At 42.3% G+C, this 26017-nt stretch overlaps 1 protein-coding gene across 2 annotated transcripts in view; it reads left to right on the top strand.

Moving 5' to 3' along the window:
• ABHD2 (abhydrolase domain containing 2, acylglycerol lipase) overlaps positions 1-26017 on the top strand; it is a 37235-nt gene extending 11218 nt beyond the window's left edge. For both annotated transcript variants that reach the window (XM_012577969.5, XM_030281831.4), the window contains 8 exons: positions 7988-8163; positions 9061-9228; positions 11985-12168; positions 15663-15755; positions 17435-17548; positions 18770-18839; positions 19577-19661; positions 20536-26017. In XM_012577969.5, the coding sequence (XP_012433423.3) occupies positions 7988-8163; positions 9061-9228; positions 11985-12168; positions 15663-15755; positions 17435-17548; positions 18770-18839; positions 19577-19661; positions 20536-20732 (1087 nt within the window). In that variant the 3' untranslated portion in view covers positions 20733-26017. The remainder of the gene's footprint in view (positions 1-7987; positions 8164-9060; positions 9229-11984; positions 12169-15662; positions 15756-17434; positions 17549-18769; positions 18840-19576; positions 19662-20535) is intronic.

Here is a 26017-nt window from a genome sequence, read left to right as displayed (position 1 = left end):
TGTCAGTGCCCTTATAATGAACACAGGGCTGGCTATTAGTTTTAAAGTGCCTGCTCTTATCTGGAGTACTTCAAGTTGATTGAAAACTAATGAAATTTATTACTGGTAGAGCACATCCTAACTAGTTTAATAAAGTAATGACATAGAGGCCAGTTCTAAGCTTGTTGAATACACTTACACAGCTGACACAAGGTCAATTTGAATTTGAGCAAGCTGATCCCTGATCTTCCATTCCAAGACCTCCAGAATCGGTGCAGCTGCCCTTAGCTTCACCAAGAACATTCTCCAATAATAGCAAGCATTTAGTACAATTTCATGAGTCTTTGGAGGGACAAGGACTTTGATTACACTATTTCTCTTCTGCAATCACTTTGAAAACTTGCAAGTCCTATTTAGAAGCTCTAAGTACATCAATTATATAGTAAGTGCTGAGTGCAGCTGCATGAACTTTCCTTTTGGATCTCAAAAGTCAAGCTGACTTAAGGATAGTCATTTTAGGGGAGATGAGAGGCTTTTAGCGGTGCTGTGTTAGGTGCCTTGATTACATAAAGTATAAGATGTTAGGCCATGGGGTCTGTAAACTTCTAGAGGAAACAAAGCATTATCTGTTGAAATTGGAACCCAGAGAGGGTTTTGTGATGTACTCCAGGTTAGTGGCAACATAAATGTGTTTGGATTCTTGATTATGTTTACTGCCTTAACTGCAAAGCCATTCCTTTCCTAAAAAATACATGGAGGAGGTTTGAGTTACTTGGTGCTTCAGGTAGTTGCCATCCCAGTGTTGCACTCCAGTTGGACATGCCCCTAGTCACTGAAGGAGCAAGCATGAAGCTGATTACCAGCCATGAAGGCATATTCATATCAGGCTAGTCTTTGGAAATGGATTGTAAGCTAATTTAGCATCCATTTCCCTGCTACTTCAGCTCTGTTCTCACAGCACAGGCTCCTAGCACTGCTCTATTATCGACTTTCAGTTGGAGAACAAAGCATTCCCAAAAGAGTGAAAATGCAAAACATGTCTAGCAGTATTTAGGCATCTGTTGTGCATTAATTGCAGGACTGATGAGCTGCTTGCAGACCCCTGGTGTTGTGTTGATCGTGTGCATCTTTGATTTGTTTGCTTTCTCTGGATCAGCTGAGCTCAGGCTTGCCAGCTTCTCTGAAGATTGTAGAAGTAATCTCCAATACCTGGTTCTTGGGCAGAATATTGTCTGAAAGACTTCCATGACAAAAGGAAGCAAACTCGGCTGAAACAAACCAGAACAAAATGTATCAATAGGTAGCTGTTCAGTCCTCTTACCTCTATATCTCTGTTAAGGAAGATAGGACTGTTGGGAATATAATTGCTATTTGGAATTCAAAGAGTTTACAGGAAAGACAGCTCTAAGATGTATATGTGATTATTTCTTTTTACTGTTCTAGTGATATTATCACAGACTTTATTTTCAATATAGAATTTTTTAAAAAAATCAAAGAAATCCCGTCTTTAGGCATGAAAGTCACCTGGAGACTACAGGGGGACAAATGTATTTAAATTCCTGCAATTATGCATGAAACAGTTTGTAGGATAATTAGGAAAAAGCTATGTGAAAACAGCTTGTGCAGTACTCCACTGAAAATTCTTCCAAGGCTTTGATTACTTGCTAATTATTCAGAGTGTTAGGAAAGCTGATTAAGCATCTCTTTTCAGATTCTACCATGAAAGCAAAATAAGTAGCCCAGCAATCCCTTCTGTTATATTAGGACTGGGTTTGTTGTCAAATCTGTTATAAGACCAATTCTGTGCAGAGGAATGCTCATAGCTGTGAGCTGACTTTCAGACCTGGTTTGTTCAGCTCCTGCTTAAGGGAGGAAGGGGTGAGGGCACTGCTGTGAAAAACAGGCTGGCAGGGAGAAAGAATAACTTTGCTTGTTTCTGCTATCTATGAAGATGTTTAAAAATTCTTCGAGTAAACACTTTTGGACTTTATTTTCCCTTTATGGCACAATCCTCACCTCTGGCCTAATTCAGTGCATTGTCATTCAGTAAGCCAAGTGTTGGTGGATGAATAATTTAAGAACTTTGAACTGTAAAGCTGCCTGAGATGGCTGTGTGCCAGGTACCTTGCACTTGTAGATGTTAGTACTGGTTTTTACAGTTCTATAAACTGCCAGAAACTTTCTACATATCTCCCAAACATTGGGAAGCAAGAGAATCTGTCTTCCTAGAGCTCATGTTGTCTTACCTCTTTTTTCCATTGCTCTGACCCTGTCCAGCTCTGTACTTTGACTTACCAAGTGGCATAATCAGACCCTTTTCCATTCAAATTTTTGAATTTTCCATTCAAATTGCTGCTGCTTATATGGAAGCTCTTGCAATTCAGCACAGCTATTGGTGCCCTTGAGCACTTGGGCCTAACTGCTGGTGGCAGCTGTGTCCTTTTCCTGCCTTTCAAAAGGGTACAGAAAGTCCTTCATCTGCTCTTATTCCTGTAGAAATGCAGTGCTGGCTCTTTGATTCATGAGGGTAAATTTGGCCAGTGCTTGCTGTACTAGGCTAGACATTTTTGGCTGTTTATTCTAACAAAGTGTGTGTATCTTTATTTCTGTAGTGATGTGGCACGTGTCATCCGTATAGAAAATAATTATCCTTGCTGTCTGCTCACTTTTTATCATCAGTAAAGGCAAGCTCCTCAAAGATTGAGGCAAATGACTGTCAAGCCTGTTAGTAAATACTGTCAAAGATCCAGCCTAGATCCTTCTTATCCTTTGTTTGCACACCAACCTATGTTGGGTGAGCAGGCTGCCTTGTACCAGAAGTCTCTTTTACACTGTCACTGCTTTTCTCTTAGATGCAAGGAGATGAGGAGTCAGAAAAGCTGTCTTCAAGCTTTTCAGTGTTCTTTTCTTCCCCCTAATGGCAAGCAGTGTTTGATCCCTGTCAACTCCTAGGTGTTTTACTCTGGGAGGAACACTTCCAGGAGAATAATAAACTAGAAGAACAGTGTTACCCCTGAAGCTTTGGCAAGTGAACATGCTGAGAGGTAGAGGAGAATGGCAGCTCCCTGTTGGTAGGTTGAAGCATTGACCTTGCAGAGGAAGCAGCCTCGGGGGTCTGAGTTTTTGCTGCGTGGTGTGGCATTGACAGCAGCTCTTATCAGCAAGGAGGATTCTAAGTGCTGTAAATCCTCATGCCTTGTTTTGACTAAAATACTTCTTGTAGTCACAGGTGGGGGAGGAGGACTGTGATGGGCACTTGACTAAATAAAAGCCTCTTAAATGGTGAAGGAGGTGGTTTAGCCAAGGAGGCCAGTCTGTACTTTTAAATAGTTCTGGCTTCACACAGGTACTGTGGGCAGCAAGCAAACACTTCTACTCCATTTGTTTCTTTTTTGAGACTCGGGAAATGTGGAAGCTCCATAACTTGCTTAAATTTTTTATTGCAATTTTTGTGCTGTGTCCATATCACATTGAGCAGTCTGGCTGAGCTGATGCAGAAAAAGCTGCTTTCTACATATTTGGGGCTGAGGGTTGAACCTTGAAGACTTTTATATGAGTTTCCTTGATTGGAATTCAATTTGTATTCCCTAGAATCAAATAAAGGACAAGACTCTAACAAAGTTTAATTTTGTAAAGCATTCTTTAAATAACTCCAAACTGCTCTGTAAAGGGGAAAATAATCTCTTACCTGTTGTAATGCAGGCAAAAGTTCTTAGACTATCCTGACATTGAGAAGTTGTAGGCTGTTTTCTCACCATCAGTATCCAGTGTGCACATAAAGGCCATGTAAGAGTTAAAGTGTTAATCTCCTCAGATGAAATGAAGCAATGCTCCAGAAATAAGCCTGTTGCTGAACTTCCACTTCACATCTTTGAGGACCTGAATGCTGATGCCTGCTAATAAAAATAGCACAGTTTTTATGTGCTTTGTGTGAGCTGCTTATGCAGCTGCTGCTTTCCTAAATTCCTGCATACTGGATTATGTATGTGCTCTAAAATGATAATCTACTGCCTGAGAGCCCCTAAACTTAATCTACAATCACATGCTGGAATTGTTTTAAATATTAAAATGCCAGGGGAAATTTTTGGGAAAATCTAGGAATTGTCTTGTTCTCGAGCACTGTGGGCAGCCACCTATCAAGATGTGAGGCTGTGCTGTTGGAATGCAGGTTTGGAGCTCAAACACTAACATTGGTGAGCAGATTTATGTAATTGGGTGTGAATTCACTCTAGCCACTTAAGAGTGGTGAACTCTTACATGTAAGTGACCTTCCATAATAAGTAAATGCCATCCCCTGTCTTCTGTTGCTGAGTCCTGTTACTGGAAGTTACAGGGCTGGTTACTGGAAGACATAACTGCTTCAAATATTTATCTTTATTCAGAGTGTCTGCTATCTATTGCAACTGACCAAAACGGGGAAATGAATCAGTTAAAGGCCTTTGTGTCTGGAGAAAGCTCAGAAGCTGTTTTTGGTTCACAGAAATAAAAATCTCCATTTTTGGTACAGCACAACTTTTCCCTTGGAATTTTTTTATCAGTACATGCTTGTCTGGGTTGTTGTGTTATGCTGTCCTTGTCCTCATGTGAAGGCCTTGGCAAGAGGTCCTCCTGGCTGGTGTTCACTGCTCAGCTCCTGTCACCATAAGCCACTATTGCATAACAGTGGAAATGCTGCTTATGGACATGGTGTTTGTTCCTGGACTCTTGCACATCTGGGAGCAGCTTCTCTGGAGCAGGACACTGAGGAATAGGTGCTGAACCATCTCCATGCTGTGCTGGAGTAAACTCTGCAGTACCCTGCTTTTCACAACCACTTCAGCTTGTAGCATACATAGGAAGGAGTTGAAAATCTGCTGTGCCCTTGAATATTTTTCTTCCAATGTTATCAATGCTGGAGGAAAGCCACCTGCTTTTGAGTGAAGGGCCCTTGTTTGGAAGACAGTTAAATTTAGCAGTAATTATAGGTTTAGCATAAAATCTGAAGGGCAGTACTCAAATACCCCTTAGACTGAATACTGCTTAGTTGCTCAGTCTGCATGGTTGTGTTTCCCTGTGTTGCACCCTGCTGAGCTTGTTTTCTTAAGGTAAACCACAGAAGAATGCCCTGAGTACATCCTCTTCTGTCTGCAGGATGGTTGTTTTGGAGAAGCATCTTTTTTCAGCTGTTCCCCAGGACGAATGTTGACTTCACTACAAAACAATCTGTTCTAGCTCTTGCTATCAGCACTGGGTAGTTAGGTTTTTTCAGCTGGGTTGAGGATAGAAATGTCTCTGGAATTGCTTTTCACATAATAGGCTTAAATAACATTTATCTGATCTGTCCTTTCAGAGGGTAAAGGCTTTTGCACAATTCCTGGCAAGTTTTTTCCCTCACCAGTGTAGTACCATGCACCTTCAGGACTGAAGAGGTCTTTCCGTGCTCTCTTCTTTGAATGGGTTTAGTAAAAGCAAGCTGAAAATCCACACAAACCCTGTATAAAAAGATGACCCATCCTTCAGCCTTGTACAGTCTTGCACCATTAGGCTCAGTACTTGCTCTTGGAAGTTCTTGTGGACTTTGTCTCAGCAAAAGACATAAAAGTCACATGAAGATTTCAAAAATAGATTTGCCCATTAGAAAAATGGAGGGTCAACAGAAATAGTGTGACAGTCAGATCATATGTCTGATTCTGCTATAGATTATAAGGATACCTTGTCCTCAGCTGAGAGCAGATTTTACCTTAATTCAGTAAAAGAGAGGAATCTCTTTTACTGTCAAGGCTTTACAGGCTTTTTTTAAATAGGTTAGATTGGCAACTGGTCTTGGTAAACAGAAGTAATATTTTTATTAGCTGCTTGGTTTTGTATCAGTCTGGTAAGGTAAATTCCAATCTGTCTTAGTTTTTCACTGAGAATAGGAGATCTGTACTATCTGGGCAGCCTTCTTCCTTTTCCCTGTTAAAGTGTTATGGTGTTCAGTCTCCTGAGCCTGGATACTTAGGGGGTGTATTTTGCCTCACAATGGGCCTAAACAAAGACTGGTGAGATAATAACCTTCTGCCTGAACACTTGCATGTATTTCAGAGTTTCAACTGCTTTAAAACTTAGGTGCAAACTAGAAATATACCTAATGTCTCGGAGGAAGTTACAAATCTCTGCATTAGAGTACAATGCACGTTACTCTGCTGAAGGCCTTTGAATGGTTATCTAAAAGAATGCAGTTACATGCAGAGTGATCTTTGCTGCAGGCAGTGATGCTTAAGCAGCTGACTGGAGTTGGCATTATCAAAGATAATCTGAGCATTTTACTTGGTCTATAGGATGCTCAAACACTTGTGCCTTCTGCAGGGAGAAACAGCGAATGCTCCCTTGTCCATAGAGTTTCACACAGTTTCAGCTTTGAGGGAAATGTGGAAACTGTTCTTATCACTTGACCATCATTTTGGATGGAGCAAGGGGATTCCTGCCTTAAATAAAAAGCGTGTCAAGGAAACTGCATGTGCTGTTTGCCTCTACAAGCAGTATAAAGGTTTGTTATGCTGCTTTGACTGTAAGAAGTCCCCCTCATAGATGAGGGAAAAGAATGGGGAGAAAGAGGCCAAACTGCTGCTCTTGTCTTGCTAAACAACCCTAAGTAGTTTTTTATTTGATAGGAAGTTTTTTTAAGGAGTGTGTGGGAGGGGAGGGAGTTGCCTATATGACACATGGGGAGAAGTCCAGCTGTATGAATAGGTGGTGTCAGAGCACAAAGGTAGGGTTTCTGTCACATTCTAGTGGATTATGGGCTTAAACAGTAAATTTGAGCTGCCTAGTTTTTTGTGAACAGGGAAGAACATGATCTCTGCTTCATATGCTCTCTCAAAGTCAAAAGGAATAATTGCAGGAAGCCCTAAACATGACAGGGAGGGAGTTGCTAATCCCTTAGGATCCAAGGTGAAGTCAGAAGCTCTCAAGCTTCTTCTGGACACTGTGGTCTGTGCACCAGTGACCAGAGTTCATTAACTAGAGTTGTGTGCCTTGGGACTGCTGTTCTTCTCAACAATAAATCATTCATGCTGTCCTGTTCAGAGCTGATGTAACTCTAATTTTCAAGGCATTGGCTCAGTCTCCTTTGCCGAGTGACCAGGTGATTTGCCCACATGGTGGTGGGGCTAGGGCACAGTATGTTTCCTGTTAAACCACTTGCAGCTCTGCTTGTGCTAAAAAAAATCTGATAACTAAGTCTTTAATGCTTTCCAGCTCATAGCTTTGTTTCTCACATATCTTTTTTGAGGGTTTGTAAGCCAGGGAGAGACAATCTGCTTTGTCACAAAGCTTTAAATACACACTTGATAAGCATAAGTAATTGGTAGACTCACCCCTCTTACTGAAAGGGATTTGTTATTCAGTGGAGTTTGGTCAGGTCTGACTGGTTCTCTTAACACTGTCCCAACTTCTAATTCTGAAAGGCAAAATCAGCCTGTACTGTGCTCTTTGCTTAACTTAGTAAAGCAGTTCTGTGTAAAATGGTCCCAAACTAGCAAGTCTTGGGGCTTTCCATTTTCTGGAACTTGGTGTGAATCCTGTTGTTTCTGCCACTGGCTTGTACAGTTAAGTGCTTACACAAAGTTCATGTGGTTCAACCCAGGAGACTTCAGTGTTTCAATTAAAACAGATTTACAGCACTGTACAGTTCTGCAGGTCACTTTGGTTGGTTGGCAACATGCACTCCCAATCTCACCGAGCCACAAGGCCTCTGTGTATTTAGTGAGAAGCATTTGTTCCTCTAACATCTCAATATAGGGAATGTCTGGGTTTTGGCTTCTGCTGCTGCTGTCAGTGCTGATTTTTCAGCTTTGGGAATGTTTTGGTCTCTCCTCTTGTGTAGGGCTGCAAAGATCACTGCTGCCAGTTCAGTCAGAGCAAAAACAATTCCATATTTGTTACTCTATTTGGGAGCTGGTGAGATCTGTTATGGGAGTGTGTTCTGATGTGTTCTCAAGAGCTCATTAACACAGCAGGGGTAAGCAATTAAATTACTGCCTTTCAGGTACGTTCCACCCCTCATATGGGGAAAGAGTGGACATATCCAGACAGCTGTGTATGGAAAAATGGGGAGAGTGAGATCACCACATCCAAATGGACTTCGCAAGTACCTGACGATGCCAGATGGAGCAACAGCCACCTTTGATCTCTTTGAGCCACGCTCTGAGCACTGCACTGGAGGTCAGTCCAACAGCTGCTGGCTGCATCTAGCTGCTAAACTTGATTCTGTGCTCTGGGGTACAGATGAGGGTAGAGCCCATGGCTCCCATTTGGCCCTCAGAAAAAGCAGATTTCTTTTTTAAAATGGTCAGTGTTGAGATCTTCATGGTACAATGCTGCACTGGAACAGTTATTTTATCTTTATTGTTGTGAGCAGTGCTTTTCTAATGAGATAAAAATTCAGTGGCTAGAGCTGGTAATGTTGGAGCTTTGCACATGAGAGTTACAGTTAATTTGAAGTGCATATGATAATCCTGAATGTAATTTACTGTGCTTACTTGAATTACAGCAATTACTTTCTTGGTTGATGAAATGATATCTTGTTAAACCAGCGAACAGTGTCAGCAGATCAAATATCATTAGATTAGCCACAAAGTAGATGATGGTTAATGTCAGCTGATCAGAATGCCTGTGTTTAGCAGAGCTGCATTTGGAAGATCTGCATTACACCCAGCTCTAGAGGGGAAATGAGGGGGAAATAGCATAACCAGTCTACTTGGAGTGCTGGGCTCCACAGCTTCCACAACACGCTGTCGGAAGGCAGAACATGTGTAACATCAAAAATGTCCTTCAGACAGAAGAATGTACTCTGGGTCTCTAGGCAGTGCCTGGAGAACTGTCTGCACAGCTTTCCCTGAAGTTAGAAACTGTTAATCTCCCATAGCATGAATTACTTTTTCACATCTGTAGCACTAGAGCTGCTGGTCTCCTGTCCCATAGAGGATTTTTGGCAGACTAGTAGGAATTCTAGCTTGCTTGTGGTAGGTGGCTTCCCACGGATCTGAAATGGCAACCTCCTGACTCTCTTAATTTGCATGAAGTGACATTTACTTAACTTCCCTCTCTCTCTGAGCACAGAGGATGTCACGATGGTGATCTGCCCGGGGATTGCTAACCACAGTGAGAAGCAGTACATCCGCACCTTTGTTGACTATGCCCAGAAAAATGGGTACAGATGTGCTGTCCTGAATCACCTGGGAGCCCTGCCAAACATTGAGCTCACTTCACCACGGATGTTCACCTACGGTAGGTACTTCATGGCACCTGGGGAACTTATCTTCAAGCTCATGAAACTTCTAGGGATTGATCAGCCTCTTTCAGAATAACAGAACTGCTGTACCCCAGTGGGGCTAAAACAGTGTTGTGCTGTTTCTTAAGAACTAAACTAGACTTAGATGGGAGGAAGAGAGGAAGCTAATATTAAATTAGCTTTTGTCTCTTCTGCCAGCTCTTACACATGGATTCTCATCAAGGAGAAAGTTTTTTGTAAGAAACTTTTGGGGAAAAAACCCCTTCTATGCCTACCCAGAGCCTGTTCAAATTATTTTAGAGATAGTGAATTTGCCATTTTCACAAAATGTGAAACAAACCTGCCTCTGAAGGATAAATGCCACTTTTGAGGCTTTGTAAAATGCAACCTGAGAGGAGATTGTACCAGCCTATCCAGAAAGTACCTTTATATCTTAGGAGGGACAAGTGAGGATTTGGTCCTGGATGTAACACAAGTCAGAAACAGTTCAGGAGTGTAAAGCTACAGAAGTGGTAGTGCTTAACTACCATGATTATGGCTCTCACCTTGAGTATAAGGAAGTCTTTCTTAACCTAGAAATTAAAAGGAATAAATTATTTGAAACTGTGTGAAGGGTGACTCTAGCTTGTCTTAACTGGCCTTTTGGTGAGTAATGTGATCCTTGTAGAATGGGCCTCTTTGCCTGTGACCTAATCTGCTTGTTCCTGAGCTCTTTTGAGCCTTCATCTCCTTCTTTTCTGTAAGTATCTATAGGTACCCTGCCAATTGTGTGTTTAGCAGACTTGTGTTAGGCTTTATTTTTTAAAGCTAGCTGAGCTACTGCTTAGATTTGGATTAACAGAATAGTTATCTTGAACAGTTAAATTGTCAAAACAGAAATACTGTGCTTTGAGGTGCCAAAGTCTGGCAGACAAATAGGCTGTAATGCTTTGTTGGTTGTTTTAGAATTATTAAATATACTCCTCTTTGGGAAACACTTCAGGAATACCAAATACCCTCATTTGTAGTGAGGCTCTGGGCTGTTATGGCTGCAAGTCTACCATGTCTTGAAAACTAGATTTCAATGCTAAAGCGTTTACTATTTTGATAGAAGTTAAGAGTTTGCTTTCATGAAGCTTTGCTTCAGGCCTTAGGGTGTTATTCTGTAGTGCATCTCTTGAGAAATACCTTTCTGAGTCTTTTATAGCCTTGGAAAGGGCAAAGAATGCCTAGCACTTCCTTTGAGTAAGACAGTAAATCACTTGGCAGAGTTGCTTGTTAAGTGCCAGCAAGTCCAGTAGACTTTACTCTGCCACCTACCCAAATAACTCAGTGCTGTTTCAGCTTTGCTGTATTCCAGGCATACTTGTTGAGGGCCAAGTAGCCTAAATTTGGGATTCACTGAATCCCAGCCTCTATATCAAGCTTGACCTGTTGCTTTTCTGGTTTTGATTTCTGAGCTGCCCTGAAATCATGAAGGTCAAACACTAAAGTATTTTGAGTACTGGCTTCTTCCAGAGGAAACCAGAGCAGTGCAGAATTTGTCTTGAATTAAGAATGTTCACAAGGAAGTGCCCAAACTCTGCTGAAACACTCAGACAGGAGCTTGCTGCTCCACTGAAGCAAACAAACCCTGGTGCTCAGCGTTTACTCCAGAGCTAGGTAAAGTTGGAGTCTGATATCTACTGAGGATGCTATAGCTGGGGTAGGGGCACAGTGGATCAGTGTCAGGTTAGTAGAGAGTGGAATGCTGGAATCCTAGGATTTATCTCCCTGGCCAAGTTCCACAGAATAGAGCTGAGTTTCTGACTCTGGACAAGAATAAACATCTGGAGTTTTATTTCTGTTGTTCATGTGATGCCTTCTGTGGTTTGCAGCCTTACATGCAAAGGGAAAGTTAACAAGCTGCATAAACACTTTAAATCGTGTACTAATGCTATCACTGTTGCAGCTGCTTCTCCATATCTCCTTTTCCCATACTCACAAGCAGGAGAAATAGTTGTAGGTACATAGGTTGTATGTGTGGAGGCCTTCAAGTCTGTCAAACTGCCAGAAACTGGATCCCTCAGTGCCTGCAGCCTGTGGGATGCAAGTGGGCGTTTGCTGACAGTGGAACAGATCTCTATAGAGACACTTAACTATTCTCTTGATGTGGAGATGCCCGTGTGTCTTTCTTTCAGGGAGGTGCAGTATCTTTACCTTTCCACTGGTTACAAAGGGTTGAATATCTCTGCTTTAACACTTCTCCTTGATCCCAGAGATCAGGCTCTGCAGCAGTTTGCTGGAAGCTCTTCCTGACAAGCCACTCCTTTCCCCTCCCCACAGCAGCTGGATTTAGAGATCCATATTGGTCTTGCTTAAAAACAAAAGAGCAAACTGCATTCCAAATACCTCACTTCACTTTCGAAGTGGCAAACTGCCTCAGGAAAGTAATGATGTGTGCTGCTTTTGCATGGTAATGTCAAGCTCAGAGTTGCTGGACTCTGCTTTTTAAAGCTGTTTTAGAAAGGAAGAATTTTGATTGTCACGTTAACTGTCACCATGATTTTTAAGCAGCTAAATTTCATCTTGCTTTGGCATTCTGTCAGAACTAAGCATGAGTTAAGCTCTGCAGGACTCACAGATGTATGAACACATGTGAATCAGAGCTGTTAAAACTTTAAGGCTATTGAAAAGTCAGGTTGAGAAGCTGAATTCAAAGCACACAACTGAAGCTTCAAATCAGAATTTAAATATGTTAAAAGATGTTTTTTAACTTTCTTCTTCTTTTTAGGATGCACCTGGGAATTTGGCGCCATGGTGAATTACATCAAGAAGACCTACCCTCAGACCCAGCTGATTGTTGTGGGCTTCAGCCTGGGTGGAAATATAGTGTGCAAATACCTGGGAGAGAGCCAGGCCAACCAGGAGCGAGTCCTGTGCTGTGTCAGCTTGTGCCAGGGGTACAGTGCCCTGAGGTGGGTCTGGAGTCTTCTCTGTGCTGCTCTCTTCTGGGAGTGCAGGAGGGAGCAGATCCTTGGCAGAGCAAGGTGAAGATGGGTGTTTCCCTTGCACTGAACTGGTCTGACAGATCGTGTAGGATGGCAGCCTCCTGAAGGAGCTCCTGAAGCTTTGTTGATTTACAAGCACGAGTAAACCTTGTCAGCAGTGCAAACAGGTTTTGTGTACCTGGCCAGGTACATGCTGGCAACTTCTGGACTGTGCATGTGATGCTGTCTCGTGGCTGGAGTGTCTGAAGAGGAGGCATTCCCTGTGCCTCCTGGTGTAATTAGGCAGGCTGGGCAGCGTGACCAGCTGCTGAGCTGATGCCAGGTTTGCAAGCAATAGTTTACACTGTCTCATCACTCTGAGAAATATCCCATGGTTTGTAATAGCTTGTTTGGCTTCAGTGTGCAGTTTCATCTGGCAGCTCTTACCCAGGGAGATTGGAAAGACACAGCACAGTCTCTGTCAGTCTGTGCTCCCCTCTAAATGTGTGTCACCGAAACAGTGCTGTGGGTGATCGAGGGATGGAGAGGTGCTTGCAGCTGTGTTATAGGAGTGGGGAAGGCAAGGAGGAAAAGTATTACAGCCCTAAAGTCTGAAAATATTAATGTTTCTCTGCCTGGAGGACCAGATTGTGGCATTTTAGGAGCTGTGATGGCTTTACTTGCATTGCTTGAAAACTGGACTCAAGTAATGTATTTTAACCTTTCCATATATGCACAGGTAATGAAGATTCAAACTCTGTAACTGGCTAAGCTGCTGTTTTCAGTTTTTACTGTCTGTACATATGGGCAATCACTAAGGTGCAGCTGACTCTGCAGTAATTTACCTGCAGTTTTGAGCTGTGAGACTACTACTTACAAGCCAAAAGGAACTGTTGAGACTCAGGTGTTTGGATCAAGATCTTTTGGGCTGATGAGTGGTGAAACTGTGGCAGGTCTGTAAGGGGGTTGCTATGGAATTCAGCCTCACAGCCTGGCCAGGGTAGCTGGAACTGTTGATGCTGATGATGCCCTGCCTGTGTAGGACCAGTTTGTTATTCAGCAGTCTGAGGACACCTTTTATGGATCAGGCTTTTATAGGTAAAAGCAGAAAGCTTTTCTGGAAGCACTAAGATGTGAGTAAAAGCTTGACATGCTTGTAATATTCCAGCTATCTAATCCCTTTTGAGGTCAGATGTGACTACTGCTAAAAAAGTGTATAATCTGCTGATAGTTCACACCCTTAAAATCTGAACAGATGCTACAGGAACAGCTGTTCTGTTTTGTTTCAAGTAAAATGTTCTTAGCTGTCCTGGGGTTCTGGCATAGAGCACAGAGCATCTTGAAGCCAGCTCCTTAATTGCAACCATCAGAGAGGGTTTGCAGGGGTAATATCTGGCTGAGGTCCAGTCGGTTCATCTTCTACAATTATGCAATATTGTATTCCTGATCTCCAAATTGCTGTTGTGAGTAATGCTGTTATGCTTGCATGGCAAGGACAACCTGATTAACAATTCTCCACTTGGATATTTGTGTGGAAAAACAACTCACTGGGTTTTTGGTTTCTTTTTTCCCTTGAGTTTATTGTACCCCATGGTGTGGGCTGTGTGGATTATTGAGCTCTTGCCTCCACCTGCTGGGTAAACATCTCCTAGCAAACCTCCTGCCACAAAACATCTGCTCTGTATTACTGGACAGCCAGCAGGAAGGCTTTTCAGGTCTTGTGTCTCTCTTCCTAATACCCACATCTGCTGTAAGTGCTAATTAGCTGAAGAACTAGGGAAAGGCAACATCTACTGAGCAAAAGACAGGAGGAGGGAGGGCCTTGTGCCCTGGTAACAGGAGTAGGAGGGAGGAGGTCTAAAGCAGCTCCAGGTAGAATGGTGAAGCCACTGCCTTCCTGGGCTTGGTCTGGTATGTGAAAATAGCTGACTTCAGCCTTCAGGGCTACATGGAAGTGGATTACCCTGATAACATAACCAGTTAGTTTACAGTTCCACTTTTTAAAACATTGGTTTGTCCAGCATTATTCCCCAAATAAGTTTCATAAGCAAAGGAAAAAGTTTTAGTGAGCAAGGTGAACCAAGGATTTCTAATAGGAAAGCTTTTCCAGAGCAGCAGCAATACTAGGAGCTGCCAGAAGAATGAGACTCTTTAATGAATTAACACAGTCTAGGGAATGTGTTCCCTGAGGCTAAACAGGGACAGGACTCCTTATTCCTCAATCTCTGCCTGCATAGGCTTGATTCTGCTTCTTGATCTTGTGGAATGTATCTTCATCATAGCTGCAGGCTGTGAGGAGAGACCTCAGCTCTGAAACCTGGGCAGTCCTCAAAATACTGGAAGCTGCCTGTGGTTTCTTTAACGTTTGCAGCTCTTCATATTAGGAGTTCTGCTGTACACACAGGAGCTGCAGGGAAATGTAGTAGCTTTAACTTCAAACATCTTGTGATAACTTAATAGGTTTGCTTGGAAAACCTTTTGTGAAGAAAGAAATGTGCATTTTCCTATCTTCTTTCATTCTCCTGCCCTGGCATAAATGTGGTAGGTATAGCCTGGTTAGACAAAAAGGTAATGGATTTTTCTTTTTTTTCTTTTTTTTTTTTTTTTTTAATCCATACTCTCCAGCATGGCTAATTCCAAGAAAACAGGTTGCTCCTGCCTGGCAGGCTGTAGCTTGGAAGGTCATGCTAAATCTACAGTGGTTCTCATGGTATGTTAATGTTTAAGTGATAGGGAGAGCTTCAGTAGCTGAAACTGCTCCCAGCATTCTTCAGTCTCTCAGTAAATGATAGTGTGTTCCCTCAGCAACAGCAAACCATGCTAGGAGTAAAGCTCTAACCTGCCCATGACCCTGCATAGCAAAGGAGTGCTGGTATCTGGCAGAGCTCACACAACTCTGGATGGCTTAAATTCTGTTTTAACAACAGATAAGCTGAGAAGTGCTCTTCTGCTTTGAGAATAGGTAAAGACTTCAGCTCAGATGCCACTTGCAGCTGCAGCTAGTATTTATTCCTACAGTTCCTGCCAATGAACTGAAACAATAATAGTAGTATCTGTACATATTGGAAACATCTGCACAAATTATTTCCTCTGCAAAGCTGTATTACACAATAGACAACACAGTTGAGCAACAGGTTTTAGCCCTTTCCTTGAAAGTGCCATTATGTAAATTACATTGAAGTTCTGCAAAGGGATACTAAAATCCTCTTGTCAGTGTTATGGATCTTGATTGATGGCTCTTAAACGCTCCGATCAAAACTGCTAATTGCATTGTGCAAGATGAGACTGCAGATCTGTTTCCTGATACTAACAAACTTCATCAAAGTGGAAGTCATTTCCTGGAAAAGGTTAAGCTGTGGCAGAGAAGGCCTGGAGGTTTGTTTACACAGCCCCCAGGCTGCCATAAGATGTTAACAGTGTATTAATCTGATCTTTCAAGAGCTCCATTAACAGCTGTGTTTGTTCTGCTGTGTTTTTTCTAGGGCACAGGAAACCTTCATGCAGTGGGACCATTGTAGAAGATTTTATAACTTCCTCATGGCAGACAACATGAAGAAGATCATCCTTTCTCACAGGTACTGCAGTACATCACTCACACTGACAGTATTGATTGGGTCAATTGCTGTATTGGATTTGTCTGCCAGGTCCTTTAAAACAGGACTCCTGAAAGGTTTAGCACAAGTTCCTTGCTAGATCTTTAGATGAACCAACAGAGAAGGTGAGCCCATATCAATCTCATTATATGTAAAATAGACAAATAAGCTTTGGCCATTTTGTTAGAAAAAAGACATTGTTGTCTTTTTGTGTTCTGTGGAAACTTGTTTAATGAATAAACAAGACATGCACAGGAAAACATTGCAATTAGACTTCAAAGTGGAGTATTCTGCATCTGTTTTACTTCTAGCCAAAGAATTCCCTATTGAAGGAGCCTCTTGTTCTGCCACCTACCTGAGGTAGGACTAATCTTCAAGATCTGCTGTATGGAGTTGCTGCTTATGAAATAAGCAAATAGTCAAACCTGTAGCTCTGGCTTCTAGCTGTTCCTCTAGAAAGAGCATGTAGCCAGTAAAACACTTAACATTGCTGTTCCTGGAGTGCAAGTGTGCTGTAGGATCCTTGTGCTGCTGCTGCTGATCCGTGGTTCTTGCATAACAAAAGACATTTGTGTGCTAAACAGGTGACATGCTCGATGTTGGTGTTTTCCCCATCAAAAGTTCTCTGGGTGGTACTTTTAGGCAAGAAAGTACCTCATCCTAATCTGTGTGTATTGGGAGTTGCCTGACTGAGGGGAAAGGAGGAGAGTATCTTAAGACTTACTTCATTGAAGGAGCATGTATCACTTCAGACTTTGGTTCTTTGTTTGCACTCCGGTGCAGCATGAAACATTTGTAGAAGGAGGGTAGCCAGTGTAGGATGATCCACATAATTCATTCCAGGTTTACAAATATTTAGACAACTTGAACAAATTTGACAAGTGAAGTTAGGTAAGCTCCCATTAAAGTGTACTTGAATTCTTAACCCAGAAAAAGCTGGTGCTGACTTGAAGGGAAGTGTGTTAAGCAAACTTTTTCCATAATCACTTGTGCTCTATCTTGCCCAAATCAAACCTAGCCTCCTGCTCTGCCCTGCAGCTGCCTCTCAAAGGGACTAAAAAGCCCTTTCCAACTTGTGGCATTTGTTCTGTTTGTTCAGGAAGAAGTTTGTTGCGGTAAAGAAACACATCCTCCCTTGAGGGCAATAGCCAGCTATGACGAGTGTCCATAGTAAATAGCTTTCTGCTAAGAGAATACTCTGAGTAATTTCTGTGTGTGGGGTAGCCTGAAGTCTGTGATGGGGGGGCTTTAGAACCAGATGGTGCAGGAGATGCTATGCCCAGCATTGCTGGTGCTCTCACCCAAACCACCCACAGGTTTGGGCTGAAGCCAAAGAACCCTCCCTCTAACCTGTAGCTTCAAGTCCAAATACCCTTAGTGCTCTGTTCTGGGAAGTTTCTTTTAAGAGGGCCCTCTCATGCAGTTTTTCAGTAGATAAGGAAAACATTTTTTCCTGCAAGGAGGCTACTGGGGTTTGTTATGTCTCGCTGCAAAGGTAAGTGGACAAACAAGCTGGTTTTGCTCCCAAGGAAGCCTCATGTTTATGTAACCCACTTCTAATCTTATCTTGTCAGATTTGATAAACTCAGTTGTCCTTGAACAGGTCACAGTTTTGCTGCCCTTGTGTTATTTGGATGTAATTCTTGATGTCACTCTTGCAGGCAAGTTCTTTTTGGAGATAGCAACATGAAGAAGCCACAGAGCCTGTCAGATGCTGATCTGGGCAAGCTCTACACAGCAACATCACTTATGCAGATCGATGATAACGTTATGAGGTATGAAGGGCAATTCTCTGCTCCCCTACAGAACTCCAAGTGCCTTCTCATCCCAGTGTTGTTCTTGCATGCCCCTTGCTGGGCCTGTAGGAGTCTGCTGAAATACAGTGAACACAACTTCAAATTCTTACTTGCCTCCACATTAAGGAAAACTTAGGGGAAAAACACAAACTTACTGTTTACAGTCACATCTTCTTTAAAATCATCCAGGAGGCATTTATTTATTGGTAACATCTGAACCTGCAGCACCTTCCTACCTTCCACTAAGGTAGGAAGAGGCCAGCTCTGCTGCCAAGCTCTAGTGACAAAAAAGGGGAATGTGGAAAGAAAGAAGCTCAGAACTGCTCATGGATTTCCATCACTCTGTTTGAAAAGTCTTCTCCCCATAAAACATTTCTTCTTTCTCAATACACAATAGGGCTGGCTGAGATAATGCAACCTTTCTTATTTGTCATACTAACACCTAATTAAGTGCTCTGCTTTAATAAGCAGTAGCCTGTTACTGCCTGTGTCCTTGACAACAATACAGCACTTTAAGTGGCAGTGTTCACACCATGGCATGTTCTGTATCAGGCATTGACCCTTTCCAAAATAAAGCTGTACAGTGTTAGCTAAAAAGCCATGACACTTTTGGCAAACTGGGAGCATGGTTGGCTGCTTATAAAAAAAACATTCATTGGGAAATCTCCCTGCTTGTCCTCCATCCCCGAGGCCTTTCTAGTTTGAACCAACATCTATGTTATCCCTTATATTAAACAAAAAGGCATTTTAATATAGGCTTACTGAATTCTTGGTTTGGGATGGTGTGAAGGGATTTGGCAAAGTAGAACCACAGTAAATTCTGGGGAATATGTCCAGCAAATTTAAGGTTTATAAGCTATGCTGGGTTTGTATTTGAAAAGACTTTTAGGGAAAGATGAACAAAATCCTAACTTTTTTCATCCACGTGTACAGTTAAGTGAGCAGGGTGTTTCTTTTAAAACAGTGGGGCTGCTAGTCTTCAGTTTGCATGTTTGACTTGCCCATGCTCTCAGAATGTTTGAGAAAGCACAGAAACCATCAAGGCATGTGCTGCCAAATGGTTTTGCAAAGAGACTGGGTATTTAAAAAGTTATCTGTGAAAATTGAGTCATCGTTCCTGTTTCTGCATGTGTCCTCACTTAAAAGTAATAGTGACATGGCTGAAACAGGTGATACTGATGACAATCTGCTCTATTTCAGGAAATTCCATGGCTACAACTCACTGAAGGAGTACTATGAAGAGGAAAGCTGCCTGCATTACTTGCACAAGGTAAGCTCTTGCAGCACACTGCTCTTGCACTGGAAAGAAAATACTCTGTGGGTTTTTTTTTTTTTTGTTGATACCTGCAGATGTTTTAGCTGGGATTTTCAGAAATAATCAGGCACAGTATATTGGAGTGGGATTTCAGATCTTGCTACCTCTAAAACTGGGGCTAAATTCTCTGGGCTCTTAAATGCATTTAACTCTGGCAGGTGATAGCACCCAAGAGATGGAGACAAAGGCACACATTCAGCTGAACTGCTCTGAGTGTCTGAGGATAAAGTGGGAAATGGGTGCCTTGCATGGAGCCTGCACCTTCAAAGGAAGAAAGGTTTACTGGATTCTCTGGAAGAGACTCAGGACACTGACAGGAAGATGCTTGAGCAAAGTTTTGCCAAAGTGTAACTGAGATCAATTCCTCCTTTTTCTACTGAACCAGAGAATGGAGATGTTCCAAGGCAGTTTCCTGGACTTTAACCAAGGTGTCCATAACAGAGTTGGCAATAGCTGCCTGATGTGCAGAGCAATGCAGAGTAAAAAAAGGGTGTAGTTATTTCAGTTCTAAGAATGGGGACTCAATCTGCTTACTCTCTGCCTCTTTCTTACAATTGGGTTAGAGGAAAAACTTACTGAAATAAGAGATGTTAATTGAATTATGCTAAGATACTTTTACAGTTGGTAGATTGACATTAAAATACTAAACCCTTTCTGTTTTGGTTTTTTTCATGTCATGTTTCCTGATGCAGATCTATGTTCCTCTTCTGTTGGTTAATGCTGCTGATGACCCTCTTGTACATGAGAGTCTTCTATCAATTCCAAGAGCTCTTTCAGGTATGCTCAAACAATCTCCTCAAGCTGGGCGTATTTGTGTACCTACACCTAGCTTACCACATCAGAATTCCTGATTTCAGAGGATTTCAGAGCTTGACTTGCCTCCTTACATCTGTAATGCTGTGAGAGGTGTGCTAAGCCTCTTTAAGTCACCAGTTGCTAGAACTAACAAGGCTAATCCTGAGCAGGAAGAGCTTCAGTCCTTTCAGGCACCTGTTGCTTCTGTTGATAGCAGTTCATTCTTGGATGAAAAAGGTTTCTTCACATCTCCATTGCTCACTGGGATGTAGTAGGAAGATGGGTGGTAGTGACAGTCTGGATGAAGCACAGATTACTCCCCTTTGTTGATGAAATGGGGACAGTGCATGCATGGCTCTGTCACTTGGCACTGAGCTGGGATCTCTCCCTTGAAAGGAGTTGAGCTGTCTATCTTCAAGCAAATGTAGCTTCAGCTACACTTAGAAGCTCAGAAGAGGGAGCTGCTGCTGCTTCATCACACAAAGAGGGGGTGCACAGGGAGGGAAGCAGGGTTCATTCTTTTCCTGGTCAGAGGCTGTGAGCAGAAGATTTATCCCCAGCTGCTTTCAGACAGAAGCAAGCACAGAGAGCTTTTCACTGTCCATGCAACAAGATGGCTGATGCACTGTCAGAGCTTAGTGCAGCTTGACATGATGCAAACAGTCCTGGTTCCAGTGGATGTGAGTTAAAGGTGCTCATTTGTTAAAGAATGACCATTTTACAGCAGTACAGATATTGCTATTAGGGCCCAGTCAGCAGCACCTCTTGGGCAGCCTTTGTCCTGGCAACTCAAGATGCTTTCATTCTCAGCTTGAAGATGTTATCTTGGAACTTTCTGCCTCTTTTTCTTTTACAGAGAAAAAAGAGAATGTCATGCATGTGCTGCCCCTTCATGGAGGCCACCTGGGATTTTTTGAGGGGTCTGTGCTGTTCCCAGAACCTCTTACCTGGATGGATAAGCTCGTGATACAGTATGCCAATGCCATCTGCCAGTGGGAGAAGACAAAGCCTCACTGCTCAGATGCTGAGCAGGCTGACTCTGGTCAGGAGTAATCGACCCAAAGACTCTGGATCACTTCAGTATCTCTCTGTTTGGGAATATCTTGTTCCCTCACCTGCTGCTTCAGGTTTCCATTCTCCTTGATATCCTATGGCTGGGGTTTGATCACCATGTGTTTTTTTGAGTTAAAGAAGAGGTTGACATCTGGTCAGAGCCTCTTTGGATATCCAGTCACGTGGATTTGTAATTTACTGCTCTGCTTGAAGAATTGGGTTGCTGTCTTTAGCTTGTTACAGGGCTACTGAGCTAAAGACTGCTTGCTTTAATATAGCAGAAGTTTCATATGTCAAAATCTCTTTACCTGCTGGTCAAAAACTTGATCTGCCGAATTTGTTAGGTGTAGATGATGGGATAACTGTGGGTCTCTTCTCTGTCTGGGTGCTGGAAAAACCCCTGTACCAAGCCTCAAGCCAGTGTGTGGTTCAGTCTGTAAGCCACTACAGTGTGGCTTGGAAAAACAAACGCTTGACTGCAAGTGTAGTGTCAGCTTTGCACCATCTCAAGGGAAACCTTTTAGAACCTAGGAATGCACTTGCACAAGTGAATCACTTTAAAAATATTTTCCATGCTGGAGGTGTGAGTGGATTGGGCTGGCTTTATGCTGTGTCTCCAAGTAGAGAAAAGCTGCAGCCTGGTAATGCCAGTTAATGTTTCTATGTAAACATGTTCTCACTTCAGGACCTGATCAGTCACCTTGTTGTCATCTTTGCCTCTTTTTAAATACTGTTATCTTTTCAGTACTGGATTCTTTGATTGACCTGGGTCTTTTTAAAACTGGCTCTGGCTTCCAAATGGAAACCCATGATTAAGAATCTGCAGATTCCTTTCTGTGAGCTCAATTTGCTTGAAAGAATATTTTATGGAGAGCTGTTGTTCTCTCTTAGGGATTAATTAATGGGGGAGTAGGGTGTATCTATTTAGATTTACTCCCCTTATGTCAGGGTAAATAACACCAAAATTGTTCCCATTAGCTTTCAGAGCATTAGGTGAGTTTGAGGCATGTGACTTGCCTTACAGTTGATGTGGAACTGGTGTCCCCAGCCTTGTGCAACTGAAGTGACATCTTTGCATGGCTGACTACTTCCAGATCTGTGTAATGCTGTAGGATTACTGGCTCCAGTAAGACACTGGGCTCTTTCTCACTAGAATTTATTTTCCACAACCAGACATCCCCTTCTAGTTCTAATGTGCAAAGTGAAGTGTGAAAGCTGTTTGCAGGAAAGCTGGCTACTCACCTGTGCTTTTCCCTCAAGTGGCAGCTATGGTCTGTGCCAAGATAGTTTTAAAGGAAAGTTGTCCCATGACAATCTGGAGACTGAAACTAGTGGTAAAAATCTTTTTTTTTTTCCTTACTGTTTGTTCTCTCAATAATGCAGTGTCATTATTTCATCCATAGGGTTTCTTTATCAGTGTCAGTGAAGTTCTTTTCCTGTCACAACTTCCCTCATCAGCACTTTATTGCTTCAGCCTTGGTCTGCATTCCAGGCACTTTAATTTATAGCTTAAGGGTGAAACAAGCTGCAAGTCTTCAGTCTGGATCAACAAACCTAGGGAACAAGCCTCCTGGACTGCCCTGTCCCTGAACTTCAGTAGGTTGAGTAGGTGGAGTTTCATTTGAATAAAGCAATAATTAACTATTGTAGCAAAGATGCATTGTCATATCAGGAAATTCCTTTCATTTGCCTTAGGCCAAACACCTTGGCCTGTGATCCACTATGAACTGTGGCTATCTGCACATTCTCCTAGTCAGTAAATCTGGGCTTCTTTTTTCTTCAAAGAGAAGATGAAACTAAGTAAAGCTACAGGAATATTTGGCTGTGCTTGTGGCTGTTCGTTCCTTAAGAACTATTTTAGGGCATCAGTTAGCAAGGATATTCTTAGCTGATGGATATCTTGTCTCTGTGTTATGTTCTTATTCATACTGCATCACTAAAGTATGTCATAAAAGGCATTTCAGGTTTTTTTGCTTAAGTAGTGTTCATGTAATATTCATTGGGTATGACTTAAATATCTTCTCACTTCAGCAGAAGTGGAGTGTAAACAACACATGTACACATCAAATAGATACAGTATAAATTTAGGTGTCTAAGTCTCCCAAAATGAGGTGAGCAACTGGACAGTTCTCAGAGCAGCAGGAGCTGTAGCTTTGTCTAATCAAATAGAGATTTTTCTTTAAACTTGGAGAGCCCTTCTGAGAAGTACTCCTTCCTACCCACAACCCAAGCCTTCATTCTTCAGCAGTGCCAATGCTGTGGACTTTCTGAAACTCTCCACTACAGAAGTACCGTGGGTCTCTGTCTTGCTCCTTTGCCCTGGTTTTGCACTTGAATCTAAAACTGTTCAAATCACTTGTGACTTGACTGAGTCTGGCTTATTTGGGGAAGGACAACTTTTGTGGCTTTTTTGTGCAAGGTTTCTGGAGCTTGAGGTTCAGCTTATTAAGCCTGTAGGTGGAAGCAGTGTAAAAAAGAAAACAATCTGTTCTCTCCATCTCAACAAATTTGATGCTTCTTCCAAAGCAGTACTTGTATTCAGACTTGCAGTCAGTCACTTAGAGGCATTGGAAAACTAGGAGAGGAGAGAATTAAGCTGCAGTTCATGTTATCTAAATTATTTATTAAATCTTGCTACTGACAATGATAGATAATTGATACCTAGTGACACATGAGGCTTTGTCCAGTCCTAATTTGAAATACTGTTATCTCCCAAAATAAGACACTACTACTCTTGTTATGTGGGCAGGTGGTCTTTATTTGCCCAGTGAACCCAGCCTTAAATGCACTCTGAATTTTTCAGTCTTAGAGGTGAAATCTTTCATCTCTTGTCAAAACACATGAGGCTGCTGAAGTGTGCACTTGTAGATCACTGCAGTGTGGTCTGATAGAGTAGTTCAAGATTACAACATGGTGAATCTGACATGTGCTCTGCTTAGTTTCAAACTGGGATTAGAAAAATCGTTAGGAGAGCTCTTCCATGGTTGGTCTCATGGTAAACACACCTTCCCCATCACTGAATGTAAGTAGCACTTGAACATGAACCCTGAGGACCCTCTCAATCAGACAGCAAGTTGCAGAACAATTACTCTTTGATGGTTAGGCTGGTCCAACCATCACCTTTGCCATTTTTCTGGAAGATGGTAAATAAGCAGCTCAGACTTGCTCTGACTGAACACAAGGAACTTCAGCTTCCACTACAAGAGCTCTGCCAGCATTTTTAATTGTCCCTTTGTTCTAAATCAAGGTGTTTTCAGGTGGGTCTGGCAGTGTTGTAGTTGCACTGTAAAGGCAAACAGTGAACTTCCCTGCAATCCTTTTCCTGAGTGTTTTTCTGCAGTTCCTGTTTATGAAGGTATGGGTTACAAAGACAGGGCATTAAGTAAAAATGTTGGGAACTATTAACTCCAGTACTGAATTTTGCCAAGCTACCTGTGTGTCATCTGTCCTGGGTCTGTCACAAGTTCCTAGACCACAGCCCTTTGACACGTGGTGCCTTGCCCTTTTCCTCCTCCTCCCTTGACATCAGCATATCTAGAGACTTCACTAACAGCTCTGTCAGAGCTTTTGGGGCTTTGGTTTTTGGTAAATGAATTTTCAGACACTATTACTGAGACACGCCAGTGATGCACACAGCACAACTGAGTGCTGACTTCAAGGACCTCTGTGGGCAGCCTACTACTGGCTACAGTCAGTTTCAAGGCTGAAAATAACAATGTATATAAGCAGTGGATCACTTTCAGCTCTCTGCTCTTTTAGCAGTAGGAATTGAGTCATAGAAGCAGGGTTTGTTTTGCTTGATATGTGACTTGTTATCTTGCAGTCCCAAAGTTTTTGTCTGTTAACACTCCAGCAGCATAGCTGGAGGTAAATTGCTCAAGTGGATACATCTCAAAGGAGAGAGCAGAGAGTACCATCTTCAGGACTTAATTGCCAGTGTAGTCACCGGGATTGCTTCCAAGTTTTTCTGGAAATACTATGCTCATCTGGAGCTTAATGAAATCCTTCAGGTTGTTTTTTTGTTTTTGTTTTTTTGGTTTTGTGAGACCAGAGAAGGCCTGAGCCTTGTGCTGCCTGTGTATGTCACTTGTGAAGAACATCTTGTGTCTGGCTTGAGTCATGCTCCATGTGTCCATATCCCTTATGTGGGCTGGTTCATTTGGGAAGGTGCTGGAGCCACAGTGACTCAAAGCAGTGTCTCTTCCATGGATTCTAGGTGGAGAGCAAACAGCCCTTCTTGACTTTATGATTTTTCTCCAAGCTTAGAATGCCTCAGAGCAGCACCAGCCCAAGGGAGGGTGCCCTGTTTTACTGTACCCTCTTCTCACTGGCAGTGGGAGTGACACTGGCCTGGACTGCCTCAGCTGCCAGGGGAGCTTAGGCACAAGTGCCATCAATGAGTCAAAGCAGTGCCAGCTTTCCATGCTGGAAAGGTCTCTGGAGTTATGCTGAACACCTGTACAAGGTGCCACAAAGCCCCTTTGCTTTGGTCTGACTGACGAGTTTCCATTGGAATCAAAGTCCTTGCATGACCACAGAGGACATACAGAATTTTCTTCTTGGATCTCCACTATAGTTCTGCTGGGATATTGACCCATCTCATGGTCCCTGCCAACTGGAAAGTCTTTAAAATTAAAACAAAAAAAAAAGCCAAATAAAACCCATTTGTATTTGTTATAAGCCCAAGTCAACACCTTTCCAAAGGTGCAAATTGTGTCATTGTTACATGATAGCTTGACTGTAATTCCCAGTGACAGATCTCTAGCCATTCTTCTTGAGAAAAGCATAACCTCTTTCTCTGAAAGTTCCTAGCCAAAAAGGTGTGTAAAGAGCTTGGAAAGAGGAGGCCTGTGCCCTTGTTTTTCTCATGCAGCTGTGTTAGAACAGGCAGAGTGACTTCCAGTATTCTTGGTGAGCAGTTGACTATGAAAATATTTTCAATTTGGCGAAGTTATAGTCTGTAACTATCTCTAAATGCTGCCCTAAAGAAGCCTGTATATTGAGACACCCTCCCTGCTGCCATGTTCTGAGTCAGATTCTCTGGAGCTGAGAGCTGCAGGGGAGATGATTTGCAACTAGCAATGCAATTTTTCTATATCTGCTGATGTTTACCTTTAAAATTATATATAAATATATATAAAACTGTCTTTGATTTTTTTCTTTAATTTTTGTTCTTGTGTGGTGTAAAATGGAAGTCATTGCAGAACAAAATGTAATTTTGTTATCTTTGATTCAGTGGGGTTTCTTTATTTAAAAATAAAGGACTTATTGAAGTCTGTGCTACA

The sequence above is a fragment of the Taeniopygia guttata genome, chromosome 10 (assembly GCF_048771995.1).
Source record: "Taeniopygia guttata chromosome 10, bTaeGut7.mat, whole genome shotgun sequence".
Lineage (NCBI taxonomy): Eukaryota > Metazoa > Chordata > Aves > Passeriformes > Estrildidae > Taeniopygia > Taeniopygia guttata.
The sequence above is the reverse complement of the archived record's forward strand: the minus strand, read 5'-3'. Positions and strand labels throughout refer to the sequence as shown.